A 17,987-nucleotide genomic window follows, 5' to 3' on the forward strand; every position below is an offset into this window, starting at 1 on the left:
TTTTTCCTTTATCTTATTCATTTATCTTTACATATTGTCCTAATTTTATCTTAAAATTTGTGCTTTTCAAAGGCCTATTCATAACAACCTGTCTTTTTCTCCCCAGTTTGGGCTAACTAAGATACAGTGGAGGCAGGAAAGTTGACATCAAAATGTCAACAATTTTATGAAGACACATCTGGGAGCATAAGGTTTTAGATCTTCAATCAAAAGGGCTTGTTTATATTTTGCCCCTGATTTAGTTTGGACTTGCTCATCCAGGCTCAAGCATAGACAAATTCAACCCTTTTTGGGATGGGCTGGCCACTTTCTGTGCCAATGTGGACAGATCAGAATGCATGGTCTGTTCAGAGAGGGAGATGGACTAGTGTGAGGGTTCAGGGCTCAACATATAACACATCCATAATAAACACCGATAACTGATGCTTTTCCTGTTCAGAGGAATGAGAGTTCGGATGAAAATTTAAGAATTTTAGTCTGAGTGGAATATCTGGGTCATACAGTAGTTTCAGTTCTAGTTTTTTGAGATATCTCCATAATGATTTCCATAATGGCTGCGCCAATCTGCAGTCCCACCAACAGTGCACCAGGGTTCCCTTTTCTCCACAACCTCACCAGCACTTGTTTGTTGATTTATTGATGATAGCCATTCTTACTGAAGTGAAGTGGTATCTCATTGTGGTTTTTATTTGCAGTTTCTCTAATGATTAGTGAGGTTGAACATTTTTTCATATGCCTGTTGGCCATCTGAATGTCCTTTTTAGAGAAATGCCTCTTCATATCCTCTGCCAATTTTTTAATTGGGTTGTTTGTTTTTTTGGTGTTGAGTTGAATGAGTGTTTTATAAATTTTGGATATTCCACTCTTGGGTATCTATCCAGAGAAACCCAAGACGCTAATTTGAAAAAATATATATGCATTCCTTTATTTACGGCAGTGCTATTTACAATAGCCAAGACTTGGAAACAACCAAAATGCCCGTTGGAAGACAACTGAATTAAGAAACTGTGGTACATTTATACAATGGAGTATTACTTCGCTATAAAGAAGAATGAAATCGTAACATTTGCAATGATATGGATGGACTTAGAGACTGTTATGTTAAGTGAAATAAGTCAGTCGGAGAAAGGCAAATACCATATGATCTCACTTATATGTGGAATCTAAAAAACTGAATGAACGAGTAAAATAAACAGAAATAGTCTCAAAGATATAGAGGAAAAACTGATGGTTGCTAGGTGGAAGTGGGTGGGGATGAGGGAGAAGGGGACGGGATTAGACAGCATAAATAGGTAACTACAATATTGCCACAGGGATATGAAAGACAGTTTGGGGAACATAATTAATAATGTTGCAAATATTTTGTAGGGAGTCAGATGGTCACATGTCTTGTTAGGGAGACCATTTAATGGATGGGGTAGAGGCTTGATTACTGCACTATATACCTGAAGCTGATGTTGTATAATAGTGTATGTCAACTATAATTGAATATATATATAGTCACTGGGGGTGGAGTATAGTGTGGGAGTGGAGTCAAGAGAATTGTAATAGATATGTATGATATGGCGGGGAGAGGGAGTGGGGCAGCGGATTGGGGGAGGGGGGTTGTCACTTTGAGGGGTAGAAAGTATAACTAGTGCACTGTGTTGTACAGCTGAAACGAATTTCAAAAACGTGTATTTCACAAAAAAAAGAATGTGAGTCTAAATGAAGTCCTTATACTTGAAGTAATAAGAAGCAGAGAATAATTGTATCCCTTCTCCAAAATTTCTCTCCTCCTTTTCTTAAAATTATTTCTATTTGTTTTTTCTTATCATACCACATCCTCTGTACAATATTCAGATTGTGATAACCTTTCGGAATTTTCTTTCCCCCTCCTCTTTTTCCTTTTTCTCTTGCCCTTCTTTCTCCTGATTTCCCTCTTTTATGACCCCCAAACTCCCAAATTTCACTGCAGCAAAGTTCTTATCCTTACCCCAGGTTGCAACACTTATTTTTAGCAGCTATATGTAGCAAAATGCCCCACTCTACATACGCACCCCTTCCTCCACAGCACTCTCTAACACTACTTTGCACACTCAACCCCATGTGAATTTGCCTACAAAATCTTTATTTTCTACCATTACATAGGGGTTTAGGGTGTATTTGGATGCATGAAAGTAGCATCAGTTGGATAAAGAAATCTGTGCCTTCACCATGTAACATAAAATTACCCAAAACTTAGATAGGTATGCACAATTGTGTAGTTTCTACAGACATCAATTGCTGCAAAGGAATCAAGGGAGAATTCCAGGCCAATACCAAACCTCTTTTCTATTGACTGAAATGCCTTTGATTTCATCTCTAATTTTAAAATGTTAAATTCAAAATTCTCATCTCTGATTATCATCTCACAAAATAATTAAGCAATCCTTGTGCATTGTTTTCAGTTTTCTATAAAACTGTTTTGGATTAAGAAATAGTTACAAAATAGTCACAGGGAAATAAAGTACAGTATAGAGAATACAGTCAATAATGTTGCAACAATTATGTATAGTGTGAGGTGTGTACTAGACTAATCGGGGGGATTGCTGCATAAATTATATGTCTAACCATTATTCTGCACGCCTGAAATTAATATTAAATAATATTGAATTAAAAAAATAAAACTTTTTTGGAAATAGTTTTAAGTTTTTTGAAAGACAACGTATGTCTATGGTATTTTTTATTTCAAGGAAAAGTAAATTTGTCATTCATTAATACTGAGAGACAGAACTCAAGGAAAAAGTGAGGCAAGATTTGTTATACATTTTGACTTAACATTGTCATTCAGTAAAACATAAAACACAACTGCTAGTAGAGACCCTGTTGTGAGAGGGTCTTGTGGAATGCTCACTGTACTTCATGTCCTCTCATTTGTACAGTAAGTCCCCGACTTATCAGTGAGTTCAGTTCCGGGAGAACATTTGTAAGTCAGATTTGTTCATAAATTCGACAAAGTGGGTATTATACACCTTTGACACAAATATACAATGTAAAGCATAAAAAACTAAACACACACAAAAATACTGTAAGTAAATATTTTAATTTTTACAGTTACCTTAAAATGGTGGTACAGTACAGTACAACCACTGGCATATAGGGGACTGCATGGAGTGAACTGACAAGAAGAGAGTTACTAACTGGAAGAGGGAGGGTAGGTGGGAGATGGTGGAGCTGAAGGCTCATCAGCGATAGGAGATGGAGGGCAGGATGGAATTTGGCCCACACCTGATGTGAATGGAGCTGAAGGCTCATCAGCATAGGAGATGGAGAGCAACATGGAATTCGGCCCACACCTGATGTGAATGGAACTGAAGGCTCATCAGCGATAGGAGATGGAGGGCAACATGGAATTTGGCCCACACCTGATGTGAATGGAGCTGAAGGATCATCAGCAATAGGAGATGGAGGGCAAGATGGAATTTGACCCACACCTGAGCTCACACACGTGAGCTACTTCCGCAATTTGTTTGCATCTACGAATGTTTGTAATGTGAGGTCCGTTTGTATCTGTGAAAGTTTGCAACTCGAATGTTCCTAAGTTGGGACTTACTGTACTGTTTTGTTTGTTATTTCATTTTTCTTACCTCTGTACATCTACACAGATGACCAGTCTGAAATGGTGGGCCAAGTGGTTCTGGAGATTCTGCAGTAGCAAAATAATTTTCACCACCCTTGGTATTACCTTGTAATTTGCTTCCATGTCCTTTCCTTTGGGAATATTAATATCTCATAGTTGAAAGAAAATATGATTTAACTAAATTGAAATCTGGGTGTGAGTTCTTTGTACTTGATATCTTAGTTCTAGACCTAATCAAACTGTGTGAGGTGGATGTGGGAGGGTGGGCCTCTGTTTTCAGGCCCACTGGGGTCTGTGTTGCTCTCTAGGATGGGAGATGAAATTTGAAATGAAGTGTCTTTCCACCATTTATTCCAGTCTTCACCTCTCCTTTTTTTCTCCTTCCGCTTCATTCCTTATCTCTCCCCATGGATACTGAGTAGAATTTTCTTCCATCAGCATCTACCTTATACTTATTTTTAAATTTCTTAATGATTCTGGCTTGCTGTTTCTAATTCAGTTGTGAATCTTAGTTTTTACAATTGTGTTTTGTTCACCCATGAAACCCATTTTTGAGTTTGTAAAGGAGAAGATGACAAAATTAATTGGAGATTGTTACTCAAATAAATTTTATTTTTTGCATTTTATTTCTCCAGAATTTAAGTTTATGTTCTGGTTTTACTTTGTTGTTATTGCTGCTGTTTTTGCCTCCCACATCCCTTCCCCACAGAATAGGCATATCAACATATAGTATTTAAATTTTAATCGTAATGTTCTGAGATTCATCCAGTCTTGCTATTTTTGTAGCTCCTATCCTTCATTTATTAAATAAGGATAATTATAGCTACTCTATATTTTGGAAGTAAAAGTTCAATGATATATTATATATAAAGCATTATTAATAATACCTCACAAAATATTTATGTTTCAAAATGGCAGTCTAGGAAAAGTCATTTCTTAATTTATTTGCTAGTATTTTGGTATGGTTTAACTGAGAATACCTGATGAACAAAATCTACCAAACCCAAAACATAATTCCAAGAGATAGCAACTTTACTGATTATAAATTTATAATTTACGTCACTTAGAGTAACTTTTATAATGTAAGTATTTTTTAAACACAAGTTTTGCTTCCAAACATGTGAAAATTATATTGCAAAAGTATATGATGTGATTAATACATTTCTTAATCATTTGACTATGTATAACATATTAAAATATATTCTTCATGTAAGCAAACAAGAATATAATCTTAATAAATATAACTAATATTTCTACCTACAGATCTATTTATACCAGTTTTCTGATCACATTTGATTACTCTAGTTTCCTTTTGGGTTATGCTCTTATTCTTTTTTACTTTTCAATCTTGCTATATCTGAATACCACATTTATCATTCCACTTCCATTTATTTTTTTTCTCTGTTATTTCCAGAAATGTAAATAAGGTACTCCTTTCTTCATTGTCCCTGATCACTCAACTGTTTTTCTCTTATATTAGAGTCAAGTAAAGCAGTCAAGCCCAGACATCCTTGATTGGCAAGTTACACAGATTTCCTTCAAGTCTCCTTTCATGTATATATATATATATAGCTCCTTTCCTCAAACCGCTATCAAATAGTATCCACTGTGTCTTTCAAAATTCTTCTTCATATGAACTCCATAGAGTACTTCCCAGATTATGATGAACTCCATTAGTCTTATTTTCTCCAGCTTCATTTATATGTACACTGGTACATTCATAGGAATCCAAATAATTACCTAGGTAACAGAATGTCAGAAATAAATGAGTAAAGAAGGTAATTTTTTTCTAAACTTATACAAGTTCCACATAAGTATGGACTTAAAAAGATGACAGGACCTCTGGAATTCAGCAGAGACAGTCAGTGAAAGAGTTTCTTGCTTCTCTGTAACAAATGGGACAGTTTGCTCATGTGTCTTCCCCAATCTTCTGGAGTCTCCCGAGGCTATGTGACCTTCTTTATTCTTTCCCATATACTTCCTCACAGTGCCTAGATCAAAGTTCATGAATCATCAAGAGTTTACCTAAGTTGAATATTGTAACTATAACATTCTGTTGCATCCATTTCACAAGGTTTAAATAAAGTTAAACTGTGTGGGAGATATAATTATTTCCTGTCTATCTTATTTTTTTCTACCAAATTAGAGGTCTCAGCTGTGAAATTCTGTGATTGTCTCATAAATCTTATAGCAGAATATTGACATATTTTCCCGAGCTCACAGTTGTTGAATTTTGCATTTACTCTGTCTCAACATTTCTCTTTATCTTTATGCTACATGTAGAATTCTGTATCATAGATTTATCTCATACTCAATATGTCTTTTTCTCTAAAAAACAATTTGATCACTCCTTCACGGATCTGTTTTGTCTTCACTCCATAGACAATTGGATTCAAGGTGGGAGGCACCAACAGGTAGAGATTGGCTACAAAAATGTGAACATGGTGAGGTATGGTACGTCCCCCAAAGCGGTGAGTGAAGTTGAAGAAGGCTGGGACATAGGTGATGATAATAGCACATGTGTGTGATGTACAGGTGCTGAAGGCTTTGTGGCGAGCATCTGCAGATGACAGTTTGACTACAGCACGGATAATCATGGTATAAGACGTGGAGATGCAGAACATATCAAAGCCCCCAATCAATACGGCAGCTATGAGACCATAGATAGCATTAATCCTGATGTTTCCACAGGATAATTTGGCTACAGACATATGGTCACAGTAGGTGTGGTGGACGAGGTTGCCCTTGCAGTAAGGGAGACGCTTGATCAGGAAAGTAAATGGGATCATGATCAACACACTTCGAGTGAATGTGGCAAGCCCAACCTTGGTAATCGTGGTGTTGTTGAGGATGGTGGAATAGCGCAGAGGGTAGCAAATGGCCACATAGCGATCCAGCGCCATGAGCACGAGCACGCCAGACTCCATGCCCGTCAGCATGTGGATGAAAAACATCTGCACAAGGCAGGCATTAAAGTCAATCTCTTTGAGATTGGGCCAAAAGATACATAACATATTGGGGACAAATGAAGTGCATCCACTAACATCTGTAAGCGACAGCAAGGCTAGGAAGTAGTACATGGGTCGATGCAGAGCCTCCTCATGGCTGATGAGGGAGATGAGCCCACAGTTCCCCACGACAGCAACGATGTACATGAAGCAGAATGGCAGGGAGATCCAGACATGCGCGGCTTCCAGCCCAGGAATCCCAGTGAGGATGAAGTATCTTGGTGTTAGGCTGGAGCTGTTGGCTCCATGCATGATGGTCATTTTCAAGGCATGTTACTTTTTGTTTGAATAAAGATGTGCTATACAAGAAGATAGTGGTGGTATTATTTTCAGCCAGAGACTAAATATGAAGAAACATTTTGCATGATATAAATAACAATTTTAGAAGAAAAAAATCATCTTTCTGTACCCAGACTGTGTTCATTGATCCTAAATAGTGGTCTTGAGCCTGTTACTGAATAAAAAAAATGCAAATATAGTAATAATACCCTGGTCTTACTTAGCTTAGTACCATACTATGTACTGTGTCTATTTATACTGCCCAGGCCAGTCACTAATGTTTGCTTTTGCCTCCTCTACCAATTTTCAAATTATGGACCTTGGTTAAATAACACTGATTATAACTCCTCACATAATTTCCCTTCTTCCAAGAAGTCTTTTCAGATGTGTCCACTGGGTTATAACCAATCAAATTATATGAGCACCTACTTACTGCATACAGATATGGGGCTGAGCATGATCGATCTACAAGTCTAAACCTGGAAACTCTGGATTCTCTAATTCAGAATAATCAGGACAGAAGATTTGACAGGGTAAAAGTTATATGATAAGCTACACCTTACAAAGTATGACCATGTGCATTTTGCATTATATCTCTAACTGTTTCTTGCTGGTAAACATGGAAGATTTTAGTATTTACATTTAACTAATGACACTGTTAAGCTCTAATTAATTCTCATATTGCCTACTGATTCTCTCAAATCTCTATGTAGATAAGCATGATATGCATCTATAAATGTTCATAATTTTTATATCTTATTTTTTTAGCCCTCAAATTACTATGAAAATTTATATTGAGTAGGATGAAATCTTTATTAATTTCTTCTTTTCTATTTTTAAAAAATTAAATTTATTGGTGTGATATTGGTTAGTAAAATTGTATAGGTTTCAAGTGAACATTTCTATAGTACATCATCTATATATTGCATTGGGTGTTCACCACCCAGAGTCAGTTCTCTTTCCATCACCATATATTTGATCCCCTTTTTCCTCTTCTACCACCTCCTCTCCCCCCTTACCCTCTGGTAACCAGTAAGCTGTTGTCTGTGTCTATGAGTTTTCGTTTCTTTGTTTGTTTGTTTTGTACCTTTGTTGCCTTCAGTTTTATATTCCACATATGAGTGAAGTCATATAGTTCTTGACTTTTTCTCTCTGGCTTATTTCGCTTAGCATGATAACCTCAAGATCCATCCATAATTTCTTTGCTTTTTTTGAGGACACTTAACTTTCCACATTTCTTCTATGTTTTGGGATAAGAATCTAGCCTGAAAGCTTTTTAATTAAAATCATAAGACTCCATGACTTTATTTTTATTTTTTTGAGAAAATTTTTCTTTATGTTTCTAAAAGTTCCTCCTTAGTTATTGTTTGTTTGAGATTATCAACTTGAATTATTCATCTTCTCACAGCATTGTATTATGTTGCATTTTCAAAAATCATTTTATATGTTTTTCTCATATATTTTTTTATCTTTCTTGTTAAATTTATTGGGGTAACATTGGTTAGTAAAAGTACATAGGCTTTAAGTATACAGTTCTATAATGCATCATCTATATATTGCAATGTGTGTTCCTCACCCAAAGTCAATTCTCCTTCTGTCACCATTTCTGTTATATTTTGATCTCCCCCACATAACAGCCTTTTCCAAAGTTTTAATTTTGACTGCTTCTATTTTCTCTCTTTCCATTTTTTGTGGATGAGATTAAACCTAGGACTTTCTCTCTCTCTCTCTCTCTCTCTCTCTGTAAATAATTACTTTTAAGCAGTAGAATGCTTTTCAAATGATGTTATATAAATAATGTCAATATATAAAAAAAGATAAAAGACACATTTTCCCAGAAAACAGGAGATTAGAACTGACTTCTAAAGCAATTTGCTCAACTCTAGAATGCTTTTAACACTGAGTAGAGTAAACCATGGAGATTTTCACCAAAGCCTGGAACACAACAAGCAAAATATATATTACTATTACAAGTATTGTTAATATTATTACCATTACTTTGTTTAATAAAATAAATGTAAGTAAAACCATGTCTAGCTACCCCTTAAACCTCCAGTATCCCTACATCTTGCTTAGAGCAAAAGCCGCATTCTTTGATTTGTTTACAACATTCTACATAGTTAGGACCCTTCTAAATCTCTGAATGTTGCTCCCACTGCTTGATCTCTGACCCTCTCAGTCTATCCATGCTTTCTGGAGGTTTCTCACACTCAGCAAGCACATGCATAATTCAGGGCATTTCCACTTGTCATTTTCACTTCCAGTGTTATTCTTCCCCAGATAATACCATAACACATACCTTCAATAGTGTCCAGTCTCTACTCAGGGTCAGCCCGAAAGTAAGGCATTTTCTTACCTTCCAATTTAAAATTGTAACCCCCAGGCCCTTGCCAAATTTGGTATGACATTTCCCTTTCCAGCTTTTTCTTAATCCAATGCAATTAGTATTATCTGTGGTATCTCACTAAAATCTATGTGCATGAGGATTTCTGTCTATTTTGTTAACTGCTATATCTCTTGCACTTAAAATAGTGACTTAAAATAGTGGCATAAGAAAAATGATTGTGTGATAAATGAATGAATTTCAAAACCTTTTTGGTTTGTCTTCTTGCTTGTACATAAATACCTTAACAAATTAGGGTGCATATTGAAAAAATATGAGTGCATTAGAGAAAGGCAAACATGGTTTAAAGATGTCTGGAATCTTAAAGATTTCTTAAAAAAATGAAATTAGAGATATTCAGAATTGGGATGAGAATATGGGATGAGTAATTTAGAATTATGATGGAGTAGATGCAAATAATTGCCTTTTCTATTATTTTTCACATCCTAAGGGCATACATATGATGAATAAGAAAAGTTATAGGAAAGTAGACTCTGGTTCAAAAAATGTTTATTCATGCAGATAGAAATCCCTAGCAAGATTACTATCATCAGGTGTATTTAGGCAAAGAGAGAATGACATGTGTCATGAATTTTGTGAGGAAGTTGGGCTACATGGTCACTGGAATTCTTTCCAAATGTTGTACTAATCATTTTCATTGGTAGAGGTCTTATCACTTCCAAAGGAAGACTCCTCTATCTATGGAGCACAGAGAAGTGCTTTCTATTATTGTACAGAAAAGTGCTTGCCTGTAACATTATCCCTTTGTCCTTGTCACATCAGCATTATGGGGTCTCCTTCCTCCAGTGCCTAAACAGCATTTAATTTTTTCCCACCACTCCGTCTACGTTTTCAAGGCAGCTGCTTTCAGAAGTCTAAAGAGTGAGATAATCCAGTTCTTATTCAACCACCTTTGGACTCAAATTCTTCCTAGTTAGTTGCAAATTTTCTGTATATCTTACTTAGTTTTTATCTTCTGTCACCCAAACTCACCTTGATGCCAGATGTTTTTAAATTTCCATTCATGAATGATATTGCTCAGGAAAACTGCACAGCATTGGTTAGGAACCTTATTTAACAACATTTAGTGGTTTCTCCAGGGGATTTTTTAAGCAAAAGGAGAACATTTGTTTGGAGCTTCACAAATAGATGTCTCTCCCATAGGTCTCTGATGGGAAAAGAAGTAAATTTAGCTTTGTTGAAATTAGATCTGTATTTAAATTATATTTGCACAGGGGAGAGGAAAAAAACATCAATAATTATGCTCAAATTTTACTAACTTTTCTCTGATTGAACATATGAACTGTGTCTGGTATTCTTTGAAGGATAAATGAGGAATTATGTCTGGCTTCTCAGAGCCCTTCAATTCCAGCTTCATAACTTTTATCATAACTTTATCAACATAGCATGTATGGGTCTCAAAGCTTTCTCAAAAGCATTAAGTAAACAATTTTGGAATTTTCTGTGCTAGAGACTCATTAAAATATATTTTATGTAATAAGGCTGGGTTGTATGTTCATTTGAACCATTACACTGTGAAATTTATTGTTTCTTCATTCCTGCTCCCCCTATCTCAGTAGAAATACAGCTTTCTTTAAAGTTGTAATTTAATTTAGTATATCTTGATCAAATCTAAGGAAACGCATAAGGCTTGACTGAAATTCTTCCAACAGTGAAGGGATTTGGAGGGAGGAAGCAGAGAACATCATGACAACAATTTAATGTCATCCCTTGGGTTTATAGAAGTGAATGCCAGCTATTGGAAGGTGAAAACAGTAAGAAGGAGTATGGTGCAATGGTACATCTTTCTTCTAGAACAGGCAACTACACAATGGATACTGTAAAATAAAAACAAACTTTTTCTTCCTCTCTGCTTATGGTTAATTTCAATAAATCACACTAACTATACCACAACCTACCCAGTTGCTGAAACCAAAATTCCAAATCTTTCTTTTCTTCTTCCTTATATATAATCCATTACCAAGGCCTATTGAGTCCAAACCAAAATATGTTCCTCATACTTCAAATTCCTTTCATCTTCACACCTACCGTCTTTGCAAAGTTACCATGACTTCTCATTTAGACTATAGCAATAGTCTAGGGCTCTCACTTAGCATGTAGAGTACAAAAAAGCCCCTTCCTCTCTACTGATCTTTAATTGTTATTTTATTTACTTATCATTGAATTTATCCATTTTAAGCATACAATTTGAAGAGGTTTAGTAAATTTATATAATTGTGAAACTATTACCCCAAATGAGTTTTAAAACTCCCATCACCTTAAATGATTCCCTGATGGTAGTTTGAGGTCAGCCCTGGGCCTCTCTGGCTCCAGGAAAGCATGAATATGCTTTCTATTTTTATAGTTTGCATTTACTAGAAATTTTATATAAATGGAATCATACAATAAATTGCCTTTATGTCTGGCTTCTCTCACTTAACATAATGTTTTGAGTTTTATTCATATTGCTGGATGTATTCATAATTATTCCTTTTCCTTGCTGAACAGTATGTCATTATATGGATAAAACATTTATTTATCTATGCACTAATTGATATACACTTGAATTGTTTACAGCATTTAACTATTATGAATAATGCTGCCACAAACATTAGTAGTATATAATCTGTGTGTGAACAGGTTTGGACAGGTATCTGGAGAGGAATTACTGGGCAGTATGATAGGTGTTTATCTAACTTTAGGGAAAATATCAAACTATTTACCGTTGTAACTGAACCATTTTACACTCCCATCAGTGATGTATAAGGATTCGAATTGCCCCACATTCTTGACAACACATGATATTGTCTAGATATAGTTACAAAGTCTTATTAAAAATTATGCAGAAACACTTATTATAAAGCACCAGCTCTTAATTTTTATGGTATAGGTGGTCTCCTATAGGCTGTAATATACACTGGGGAAGAAATGGGTTTAAAAATTGAAAATAAATAGATAATCTTCTGCCATAATTCTCTATTATGCCTGAAAAAGGAAGTATCATCATAAGAATTGTTTGTATCTGGCTTTTGTTCTCTGCTATTATAATGTGACTATGCCTATGAAGGAAAAGAAATGGGACCAAAAGGGGCATGAAGAGGTGATAGGAAGGGTCTGTGGACAATTTGAGGACTAACCACACAAAGGCACATACTGATGTGCCAGCTATTTCTGTAATTTTAAGGATTACCTCATTGATGAAAAAATATTATGCATTAAAACAAATAAAGTAGTTATAGTTGATAGATTGAAATAACAACCCAGGAAACCAAACAAGTCCAACAAATTTAAGAACTTTGTCTTCTGTGTTACTGAACATTAGACCCAACTCTATTTCAGGATAAATCACAACACTATGTCATTATTGAGACTCAGACTGAAGTAGACCTTTCTGTCTTCCTCAAACTTGGTTGACAAGATGCCAAGGGAAAGTGGGATGGTGGGGTGGTGGGTAAAGGGGGTCAAATATATAGTAATGGAAGGAGACTTGACATTGGGTGTTGAACACATAATGCAACATACAGATAAAGTGTTATAGAATTGTACTCTTGAAACCTATATAATACCATTAACCAATGTCACCAAAAAAATTTTAATAAAAAAAAAGAAAATTCAAAATTAAGAAAAATGTTAAATGTGCTAGCAGAAGAAAAGGACAGTTAACAAATGAAGGGAGAGTTTGGAGCTCTTAGGGAAACCAGGGTAGAATAGCCCAGGTGGCACTACATATCATGCCTCGAGGGATTTTTCCAGAGCAGTTAGGAAATTATTGTAAAATCATGATGGCTCCAGATGCCACCAGAGGTTTGAGAAGTCTGTATAAGTGCTCTGTTTGCTAGTTGTAGGGAAGGAAAGGAGCCAAATTAACTCTGAACTGGAAAACAGGTTGATACAGGTATACGTTAATCTTAAAATCTTTTTACATGTTTTCCACATGGCAAGCTCTGTGCTGAATTATTTATGAACACTATTTTATTAAATCTTCATAGAAATTCTAGTGAGAGAAATGATAAGGACAGATGGGAAGAGTCTATAGGGTGTCATGGGGTGGCAGGAAGCAAAGGAAGGATGGAAAAAAGTAAAATGTAGATGTTGCTATTCAGAATAAAAGAAGACATACCGTGGGGGAGGATCTGGTACATAGAAAAGAATGAAATTTAGATTGGATGGAAGAATAAATTAGAATTAAAATAGGAACTAGAGAAAAGAGGGGGCTGAAAATTCAGGGAGAATGGAAAAGAGAAAGAAGATGGAGAATAGAGAAAGGAATGAGAAAAAAGATAAAGGAGAAGATGGGGTAAAACCACTTGGATATACAGAATAAAAAGCAATAAAAAGGAAGGAGAAAACAAAAATCAACAATTTCCATAGAAAAACAAGTGCTTCAGCAGGCCCTGAGGACTAATTCAGAGAAAAAAGATTTTTCAAATCTTTCTAGAAAAACATGCAGTAGGGATGGGCCAATTGATTCTTCCCAAGTGAAAGCCGTCTGAATTGCTTGAGATGAGGGATCAGCAGTGAAGGACACTCAGCACGTCAAGTATAAAAAAACTCCTTTCTCAAAGTGAGCCAGAAGGTTAGACAGCCACCACAGCGTGCTTTGTTTAGATCTGAGCATTGTGATTTACTGGGAGAGAGGCCTGAATTCTGTTTGCTACACATAACACGACCTTTACAAGTGGACTATACTATCTTTCATGGATTCCTCTTATCTAAGAGATCAGAATCTGCAAAATAAGTTATTTGCTGTGTTGCCTCCCAAACAGAAAATCCTCTCACAGCAGAGAAAAAGGAGGTGAACAAGCAGGGAAGCCCACCTGGTCTGGTGCACCTGACCACACCCCCATCCTCCCCACCTGGACTCAGAGTTCCCAAAACAGCTTTAGAGGTTTTTCTTCGAAGGTGCCTAGGTAAGAACAAAGACACCATGCTACCTCTCAGAGACTCCTCATTTAAGGTTTTTTCTGTCTTTGTTTTTGTTTTTTGGTCTGGGCCTTTTTAGAAAAACAGACTTTTCTCATGGTTAATGATTTTCAACCCACCTGCAAAAGATCAGAGAGGAGTTTGAAGGCTTGCAGTACTTCTGGAAGGAAGAATGACATTCGAGCATCCATATTCATTTATTCATCATTTCATTCCTTCATTCAGCACATATGGAAAAGCTTATATACACTTAACAGATGGTCTACTAGGTGATGAACAGATAAATATTCCTTTCTTTTAGGGAGTTTAACTACTAGTAAGAGAGACAGATATGAAACGACTACTTATGCAATGTTTAATTAACTGTATTCACTTATAAGAAAAAGCCCAGGATGTGAAACTAGCATACTGAAGAGTCTTAAAGGGTGACGGACATTTGGAAAAGGCTTACATGGAAGGACAGATAGGCTTTGATTAGGCAAAGAGGGACTATAGAGGAGGTGGAGAAAGGCATAAAGAACAGGGAAGAGCATATGTGGAAACCCTGGATCAGGAAGTGTCTTAATGAGATCCAGGAATTTAAACACTGCAAATTTAGCTGGATTAAAGAGACCAAACGGGAGAGAAACGGTGTGAGGTGGTGATAGGGGCTGAATCATGCCTTACCCTGGTGGCGAAGATAAGGCCTTGGGACTCTGTTCTAAGTACAATGGAAGCCCTTAAAGGAGCTTTTGCTAGTGACAAATAAATCATATTCCAATTGTTAAAGGTTTATTTTAATTACAGAGTGAAGAATTTTTGGAATAGTGGATGGAGGACGATCAGCTAGGGAGCCTGGAAGAAATGGGCCATACTGTTTTTATATAGCTATACGAAAGGAAATAATTATTTCATATGATTTTATTTTTTAAATTTTTATTGGGGAATTGGGGAAGAGAACAGTGTTGGGGAATTGGGAAAGGAGAACATTGTTTTTTTCCAGGACCTACAAGCTCCAAGTCAAGTTGTTGTCCTTCAATCTTAGTTGTGGAGGGCACAGCTCAGGTCCAACTCCAGTTGCCATTTTTCAATCTAGTTGCAGGGGGAGTGGGAGTGGGGGGGGGCACAGTCCACCATCCCATGCAGGAATCGAACTGGCAACCTTGTTGTTAAGAACACATGCTCCAACCAGCTGACTCATTGGCAGATCGCAGCAGCTCAGCTTGGGTGCAGCTCACTGGCCTATGTGGGAATCGAACCGGCGACCTGTTGCTCAGAGCTCATGCTCTTAACCAACTGAGCCACCTGGCCAGCCCCTAGTTTTGGTGGCAAGTTTGAAAGTGGTTAAATGTTGGTTTGATGATAGAAGTGGTTTCAAGAATTGCTGCAAGTTTCTGGTGAGTTAGGAGACTCTCAAAATAAAAATCTGGTGAGTGGCTGCTCACGTGTTGTTGTTTCTGAGCCAATAAATTTTATTCTCTGTCCCTTGCTATTTTAAAATGAGGTTATGGAAAATTATAAATTGTTAAAATTCGTGAAGTTTAAATATTAATTTGAACAGTTTTATTTGCTTATGTGTCTATTTACAAATGTAAGCCATTATAAATAAAGTGAAATAGATATCTAGGCATTGAGGAAGAATACACACCCACATACATGTGTGTGTGTGTGTGTGTGTGTGTGTGTATGTGTGTATGAGAATGTATACACACACACATACACACACGGGTTTGTAAAGATAGTGGAATGTGTGTAGTTGTGTATATGTGGTAAAATGAGTTTAGCATTTTTTTTTATTATTTAGCAAAACACTCTATTTTATTAAGTCCTTAGGTGTTTCTGCTTCTTTTTTGCAAAAACTTGAGAACTGTTAAAGCAGAAGATTTTCAAATGTTTTACTGTCTAAACACTAGGGGTTTAGTCTTGTCTCCATTTTTCAGATGAACAAATTAAATTCACGGGAAAGGAGGTCATCCCACGTGATTGTCTAGGAAGCAAAAAAACAAATGATAAAAAAACCAAAAACCTTCTAGAGGCTATTTTTAACACACTTCTTCCCTTTGCTGTTCCATTCATATATTTAAAGAGCCATTGACCTGTCTTATATGAAATATGTTTTCAATTTAGGAGCTGTGAGCGAGATGGGAGACTCCAGCCTCACCTGGTAGTGAGAACACCATGATGAATTCTAATGCATCGCATGCCAACCACCATAGTTTTATTTTGACAGGTATCCCAGGGATGCCAGAGAAAAACCCTTGGATGGCCTTTCCCCTGGGATTGCTCTACACACTAACTCTCCTGGGAAATGGTATCATCCTAGCTGTCATCAAGGTAGATGAGAGTCTCCATGAGCCTATGTACTACTTCCTCTCTATCTTGGCTCTGACTGACGTTAGTCTCTCCATGTCCACCTTGCCCTCCATGCTCAGCATCTTCTGGTTTAATGCCCCTGAGATTTCCTTCGATGCATGCATCACACAGATGTTCTTCATCCATGGATTTGGAGGGGTAGAATCAGGAGTATTAGTGTCCATGGCCTTTGACAGATTTGTGGCTATCCGCAACCCACTACACTATGCTTCCATCCTCACCCACAGCATCATTGGCAAGATTGGAATAGCTGTCCTCACCCGGGCCGTCTGTGTCGTCTTCCCTGTGCCCTTCCTTATAAAGCGGCTGCCGTTTTGCCATTCCAACGTTTTGTCTCATTCATACTGTCTCCACCAAGATGCAATGCGGCTAGCCTGTGCCAGCACCCGTATCAACAGCCTCTATGGCCTCATCATAGTCATCTTCACATTGGGGCTAGATGCCCTCATCATTCTCTTTTCTTACGTGCTCATCCTGAAGACTGTGCTGGGCATCGCTTCCAGAGCTGAAAGGCTCAAAGCCCTCAACACCTGCCTGTCTCACATCTGTGCTGTTCTCCTCTTCTATGTTCCTCTCATTGGCGTCACCATGATCCACAGATTTGGGAAGCATTTATCACCAGTAGTCCACGTGTTCATGGCCAATATCTATCTGTTACTCCCCCCTGTACTAAACCCCGTTGTTTATAGTGTGAAGACTAAGCAGATACGAAGGCGGATCATCCGTGTATTCCAGAGGAGAAAGAACAGGACATAGGGAAATGGAATTAAATGTAAGATGCAGAAAAAGTAGCCTTCAGCCGTTATAATACAATGCAGTCAAATTATACACATCTGGTAAAATGCAAGGTGGGCAAGGCTTGTGAGTAAAGATACAATACAGGTCATTTTTGGTCTGCATATACTCCGTTTGAGGATATATGCAATTTGATATCTAGTGTCACATACAAAATATGATTTAATTGACATCATAACTGTACTTCCTTAAAACTGAAGATGAGCATCAATAATGACATAAATTATCACCTGTTTATCCAGATAACACTTATGAGTGTTTATTTATATACTGTTAAGTAATGTTTTTCTTTAATTATCAATTAAATAATAATTACAATAAGGATTGAAGATGCCCTGTAGCACTGCTGAAGGGCTGGGTTTCTGAGATAATAATTTTATTTTTATTTATTTATTTATTTTTAGCTGAGCCATCCTGCCACCTGTTGGCAGCTCAGCAGCAGTTCAGCTTGGGCTGGGCATCAAACCGCTGTTGCTCAGAGCTCTCACTCTTGAGTGAGCTCTTAACCAATTGAGCCACTTGGCCAGCCCCTTTATTTTTATTTTTATTTTTCAGGAAACAAGGGAATTTTATTACTGGAATGGAAAACATTATGTTACATTTTATGACCAAACCCAGAAATGTTACACACACAAATTAGTATTTA

The 17,987-nt window shown here is 36.8% G+C and overlaps 2 protein-coding genes across 2 annotated transcripts; one reads left to right on the forward strand and one right to left on the reverse strand.

Moving 5' to 3' along the window:
• Nucleotides 1-5,901: 5,901 nt before the first annotated feature.
• LOC109396536 (olfactory receptor 52N2-like) lies at nt 5,902-6,861 on the reverse strand. The gene has a single exon (XM_019668399.1). The coding sequence runs from the start codon at nt 6,859-6,861 to the stop codon at nt 5,902-5,904; it is 960 nt and encodes a 319-aa protein (XP_019523944.1).
• A 9,490-nt stretch (nt 6,862-16,351) lies between these two features.
• On the forward strand, nt 16,352-17,302 carry LOC109396490 (olfactory receptor 51H1-like). The gene has a single exon (XM_019668352.1). The coding sequence runs from the start codon at nt 16,352-16,354 to the stop codon at nt 17,300-17,302; it is 951 nt and encodes a 316-aa protein (XP_019523897.1).
• Nucleotides 17,303-17,987: the final 685 nt, after the last annotated feature.

Source organism: Hipposideros armiger, unplaced genomic scaffold, assembly GCF_001890085.2.
Source record: "Hipposideros armiger isolate ML-2016 unplaced genomic scaffold, ASM189008v1 scaffold_525, whole genome shotgun sequence".
Classification (NCBI taxonomy): domain Eukaryota; kingdom Metazoa; phylum Chordata; class Mammalia; order Chiroptera; family Hipposideridae; genus Hipposideros; species Hipposideros armiger.

What these genes read in the sequence shown, in the direction of transcription:
- LOC109396536 (XM_019668399.1), bottom strand. Translation starts at nt 6,861, where the DNA reads ATGCATGGAGCCAACAGCTCCAGCCTAACACCAAGATACTTCATCCTC.
- LOC109396490 (XM_019668352.1), top strand. Translation starts at nt 16,352, where the DNA reads ATGATGAATTCTAATGCATCGCATGCCAACCACCATAGTTTTATTTTG.